Here is a 6,000-nt window from a genome sequence, read left to right as displayed (position 1 = left end):
TGCAACTTGAGGCCATTTCCTCTTGTCCATTTCCCTGTTCCTTGGGAGACCAACTCCCACCCCACTACAACCTCTTTTGAGGTAGATGTAAAGAGTGATAAAGCCTCCTTTTCTCCAAGCTTAACAACCCGAGTTCCTGCAGTCACTCCTCATAAGTCTTGTTCTCTAGACCATTCACCAGCTTCATTGGACTCCAGTACTTCGATGTCCTTCTTGTAGTGAGGGGCCCAAAACTGAACACGGTACTCGAGGTGCAGCCTCACCACAGCTGAGTACAGGGGGACAATCACTTCCCTAATCCTGCTGGCCACACTCTTTCTTATATGAGCCAGGATGCTGCTGGCCTTCTTGGCCACCTGTACACACTGATGGCTTGTTTTCCTTTTTCTTATAAGAGACTAGATGAAGCTGGTGTAATTTTGTCATGTGTCAGAAGCAAAATCACAGTAGAACAAGATAGTGTTAGAGGTTTATTATGTCTCAAAATATAGAAATATATTCCAACAGCATATTTTAAAGAATAATATAACAATAATCTTCAGTTTCTTATTCTCAAAATGGTACACCATTATTTAAAAATATATTACTTAATGTACCCCAGACTTAGTTTCCATCAAATTCTATTTAGAATAAATCAAGTTCTAAAAAGCATATCCACCTACTCACTTTATACAGAAACAATTACATTTTTTGAAGATAACTGAGGAATTTAAATTGTTTTATTTAGCTGTTCCAAAATGGTAATTCAACTGGGGACATAGTATTTTGATATAAACCCTTGTGCATGAACTGCAACTAAACATAGATATGTAGGTAATGTAAGCATAAAATAGAAATTGAAGTGTAAAATGGAACTGTTGTATCAAGGGGAAAGAGCTCCCAAGACTGAAATTAGAACTGTTAATTTTTTAGAAAAATGATTGTATGCATAAAAAGATGTATGTAATATTCCAATAGCAAGATAAATTAGTTTCTGCAAAAAAAAAGGCAGTTGCACATTTGCATGCATACACAGTCACACACACACTGATTTTATCAGTGTCATAATCTGAGTTTTCTGAAATATGTCTTAACCACTGAAGTCAGAGTTTACATGAATAGATTGTCTAAAGAGAAACTGAAATGTCCTATTCATTTTTTAACAACTCTCTGAGAACTGTTTAAATGAAGCATTTTTAATCAAGGTAATTCATGATAAAAGCATATTATACTTAGCCATTCAATAAAGAGAAAACAGAGTTACTATTTTCCCATTTTGATAACGTGAAAACAAAGGGATGTCCAAATATTTTAAATGTGGTAAATTCAAAATAAGCATATGGGTGGTAGTGATGGGAATGATGATCTTTAATAAATTGTTCAATTTATAACCTCAGGATTTTATTTGAGGATGAAAATTTAGGGAGGTTAAAAATTATTTGTATGGATTTAAGAATTTTCTAAGTTGTAATAACTGATGTTAAAAGGAAAGATATCCCATCTTGCATCTTATTATTGAAACCAAACATGTTAGAAAGGAAGATGGGACCAAAAGTAGGCTGCAAATTACCCAGCAGCTCCTTATGAAAGGTGTTTTTCATCTTTCCTTGTGAACAATCACCATCAGGGTCAAGTATATAGTAACTTGTCTTTGTAATGGTAGCGCTTGTGTGGTTTTTGTTTGATTTGACCTTGTGTTATTATAAGAATATTTGCCATGGTAGTGTGATGTGATAGGTAATAGACTGATGTGATTTGAGGTAAGAATGTTGTAGTTCAATTTTTAGTGTTAACTTGGAAAGTCAGAGAGAGATGCTAGAGTCTGTCTCCACAGAATTCCTGAAGCTTTGGGCCTTTTGCAAGCCCTGTGACCCACAAGCCAAGAAGTAACACACTCATCTTGTTAAAGAAAATAGTTACAACAATTATGTGCAATCTCTTCACTTCTATTTTCTATCTACTATTTATTTACTTAAACACTGTTCAACATTTCACTTTTTCTAATGGAGCAGAACTTCTAAAAGAAAAAATACATTTAGCCAAGCAGTTTTGTTTATTTTTTTTTCTGTGCCTTTTTCTAAATAAATACCCCTCCACAGTTTTCATTGGCACAATATGACCAAACGTATTTTAGTTCCTTTAACAATATGAAGCAGTTACAGAAGTTCTGGAGTTTCTAACTTAAAAAAAATTAATACAAAGGTTTTGCTTTAAAGTATTGAAATGGAATGAAATACGTTCCAGTATGTTCAATTGAAAAAATTAGTTTTTGAAGTTCTACTGCATAGTAAGGTGACCCATAATATAAATGGTTTTGAAATTTTGCTCATACAAAAGAAACTATGTACTTTTAAATAAATAAAAGCTACTATATACATTATATTGTACATTTAAATGAGAGATGACATGAAATGGAATAAATTTAGGACTGCCTTTTCATCAGCAAGGCTCATATCTTGACTTTATTACAATACTGAATAAACCCCTCTGCTTTAGATTATTATTTTTTTCCTCCTAGTGGCAGCCACATGAACGCACCACCATATTCCTGTATTTTTTTAAAATAACATTGGAACTGTCATCAAAGTAGAGCACGGAGATTGCATTCAGTTTTGTTGGTGCACAGCATGGCTTTGGTACATGATCAGGGAACATCAAATGAACCTGAAAGACAGATAAATACATAGCTCATATATCAAACGGAGAGGTACAAGGACAACGTCAGTGCAAGATATGTCTTTGCAATTCAGAGAGTTCTGTGGTTGCAGATTTTCCTCGGTTAGCAACTTTAAAGCACAGCTTACCTCCAGAATGTTGCTCTGATTTCAATCGTGCAGACAGAGTTATACAATAATAGCAGATGGAGAGATAAATGAGGAGGAGCGGCCAAGATACAAAGTTGGTTTTCAGATGAAATTTAGAAAAGAGTTGAAGCTAGGCTGTAGTTCAGGAAAACACATATGTTAGTGCCATCTCTGCTGAGGATGATGCTTAACATGAAGCACATGCTCATGTCCTTGGTCTCGCTGAGACTCTAGCATATGCTAAAATGCTTTCTCTCAGAGTCTCAGCATGGAGGAAAGTTTGTTACAGGCAGCAAAGGCTATGCAGGCAAAGACTCACACTGAAACACTGTTTTCAGTCTACGAAAGAGTAAGATGTAGGTTTTCAGACAGCATGAGTGTATTTTAAGGTTTTATCTAGGTATTTGTGGATCCAATTCTACTTCCACTGAAGTCAAAATCAATTCATAATGTGTGTGCCAGCTGGATAGAAGGTATGGGGAAAGGACGGAGACAGAGAAGGCTTTCTGTACACTAGGTTGAAATATATCAATGAAAGGTTAAAGAGAAGGAAAACAGTTTTGAACAGCATCCCAGAATGAACAAGATCTAGTGGAAATATCTGAAAATGGGGGAAATACAAGTTCTTTGTACTTGAAAGAAGGTTGGATGTAATATTCTACACATGCTGAAGACTTGGAAACTGGGGAGGCCAGAAAAGAGGGAGTTGTAATAGAGAGGGCAAGAGATTATTAAGGCATGGATGAAGTCTTCAGCAGTAATAGGTTTCATTTGTATGTTAAATCTTTGTAAATCTGTTAGAGCCATCTGTCTTGCAGTGATATAAGCCCAGAGACTCTGCCAGACAACAGAGAACAGTCTATCAGGAAAAGATTTTTACATAACTGTTACCATGAGAAGGTCTTTTGAAATGAGCAATAATAAATCCTGAAGTAGCAATTTAGAAAGGGTTTAGACACACATTTAAAAACAGTTTAACAAATGAATAGCAAAGCACTGGAGAAAAGAATGATTGTGCCTTGTCTAAGCAGATGTTTGCCCCACCATCAGTGCTGGTTCTGCCAGCCCCTGCTACCCCAGAAAGGAGCCCCTTGGCCCTGCTAGCCCTTCACGACAGTGATGCTCACAGCCTTTTAAAGAGCGAGCATCTTTAAAAGCGCGAGCATCAAAAGCCTAGAAATCAGTGGGTCTACCTGCTGACCCTCTGACTTGAGTGACCATGAGGTCAGTTCTATGCCAGCACCTTTTCAGTGGCTGATGGGAGGAGAAGAAAGCTAATGTAATTTATTAAGTGCAGTCTATCTTGTATTTATATGCATCTGCGTCTTCTGTCTGCCTTAGCTCAGCCTCAGAAAAAGAAGAGAGAGAGGTACTGGCCCAGCATTTCTCCTATGCTTTTTACAAAAGAAAAGAAAATAAAAATGAGTCAGTAATGTTTGGAGGGGTACCAAGGAACAATCACTCCCCAAACCAAAGAGTGGGCTTTTTTAGAATGGTGTAATCAGTATGGCTGGGAGATGATTACATTTGGATTAGGGTGGGGTGTATGAATAATTGTTTCCCAAGCCATCCCCATGTGCACACCTTGTGTAAATCTGAATTGTGCATAATTTAAACCAGAAAGCATACAACTACTGTTATCTCATCTAATTTATGTGCAGTTAAAATTTAATTAGCCTCATGATTTTTTGGCTGCACAACTGAATGCATATACAGTACATGCAGTGGGAGACACACAATTCCAAAAAGGCCATAAAAAGGAGGGAAAATCTAAGTATCCAATTTAAAAATAAAATAAAATAAAATAAAATAAAATAAAATAAAATAAAATAAAATAAAATAAAATAAAATAAAATAAAATAAAATAAAATTAAAATAAAATAAAATAAAATAAAATAAAATAAAATAAAATAAAATAAAATAAAATAAAATAAAATAAATAAAAAGTTAAGAATCTACACAAATTTCTTAACCATAGTAAATTAAGCATTTTTGGAAAGATTAGACATACAAGAGAAAATAGCACTGGTCCACTTCTTATTTAAAAGCCCATAATTATAGAAGGGAACTCTAACCTGGGGATTGCACTGATACTGGCAAATTTTCTGGGCAATGTTTACATAACGCTAAACTTCTGCTTTGCTGACCTATTTCTTTGCAGTTTGGGACTGCATGTATTCTGTTCTTCATCATCTCCTAGGCACATTACTATATTCCTTGCCAAATAGCATTTGATGTTCCACTTCACCTGAAACTCTTACCACAATTCTTCTGTATATTTCCAGACTCTGACTTTTTCCCTTCCTTTTGTGAATCTTGCTGACTTTAGTTCTGGGATAAAGGAATAATGTTACACTGGTGGCTGGACTTGTAGAAGATGCATAAATGAGATGTTGAATGGAAAGGAAAAGGTCTCAGCACATGCTGAGTTTCTAAGAATGTCCATTTCACTTAAGATAGCAACATTCACAAGAAAAACAAAAAACTGTCAGAAACAAGCAGGGAAAACCAAACTTTCTTTGCTTGTTTTGTTTTGTTTTCTTGACTTTTGGTTTTGCTCAGGAGGGTAAAGCTGCATACTTTTCTGAAGAGGAAAAGGCTTTTGAAAAGCAAGTGGTTTTTTGTTGTTGTTGTTTGTTTGTTTTTCAAAATCAAAGATCACCAACAAGCAACACAGACTCACCAGGATAGTCAGGTGGTCAAGACACTTTTCTATCATCACTTTAAATCAGAGTGAAGCTTAAACCCATGTTTCTCTATTTGCAGTCAAGTGCAGTCAAGTGTCTTGATGTTTCCAGAAACTCATTAATGATGGCAATCTTCTCTCCTGATTTCATCCCCCCACTGCTTTCTTGTGTATCTCATTTCTCTGTTGCATAATCAGTCTGCTAATAGTGATGATGTTCAGTGACTGTTCTTCAGCTGGCACAGGTGAAAAATCATGACCAGACATCAGACCCATAGCATTGCATTCTAAAGGTCTTGATTTCTGGAGGTGCTGTGTTTTCGAAAACATAGCTGAACACTTCTGGGCTGGGAGAGGAATGGCCAGCTGCTCCAACTAAGATCATCCTTTTGGCTGCTCTGGCTGGTGCACAGGACTAACTGGCAGAGGCAAAAGGCTGGCTGCAAATCTTTTACATGTACCAGGCAGAGCAACAAATCCAAACACACTTATAAATAAGTTGTATTTGTCAGCCAGGCATAACTGAAGACA

At 36.1% G+C, this 6,000-nt stretch overlaps 1 protein-coding gene across 2 annotated transcripts in view; it reads right to left on the bottom strand.

Annotated features, from left to right (window-relative positions):
• Positions 1-457: 457 nt before the first annotated feature.
• BMP5 (bone morphogenetic protein 5) overlaps positions 458-6,000 on the bottom strand; it is a 55,637-nt gene continuing 50,094 nt past the window's right edge. For both annotated transcript variants that reach the window (XM_068678343.1, XM_068678344.1), the window contains one exon: positions 458-2,643. In XM_068678343.1, the coding sequence (XP_068534444.1) occupies positions 2,494-2,643 (150 nt within the window). In that variant the 3' untranslated portion in view covers positions 458-2,493. The remainder of the gene's footprint in view (positions 2,644-6,000) is intronic.

This window comes from Anas acuta, chromosome 3 (genome assembly GCF_963932015.1).
Source record: "Anas acuta chromosome 3, bAnaAcu1.1, whole genome shotgun sequence".
NCBI classification, from domain to species: domain Eukaryota; kingdom Metazoa; phylum Chordata; class Aves; order Anseriformes; family Anatidae; genus Anas; species Anas acuta.
The sequence above is the reverse complement of the archived record's forward strand: the minus strand, read 5'-3'. Positions and strand labels throughout refer to the sequence as shown.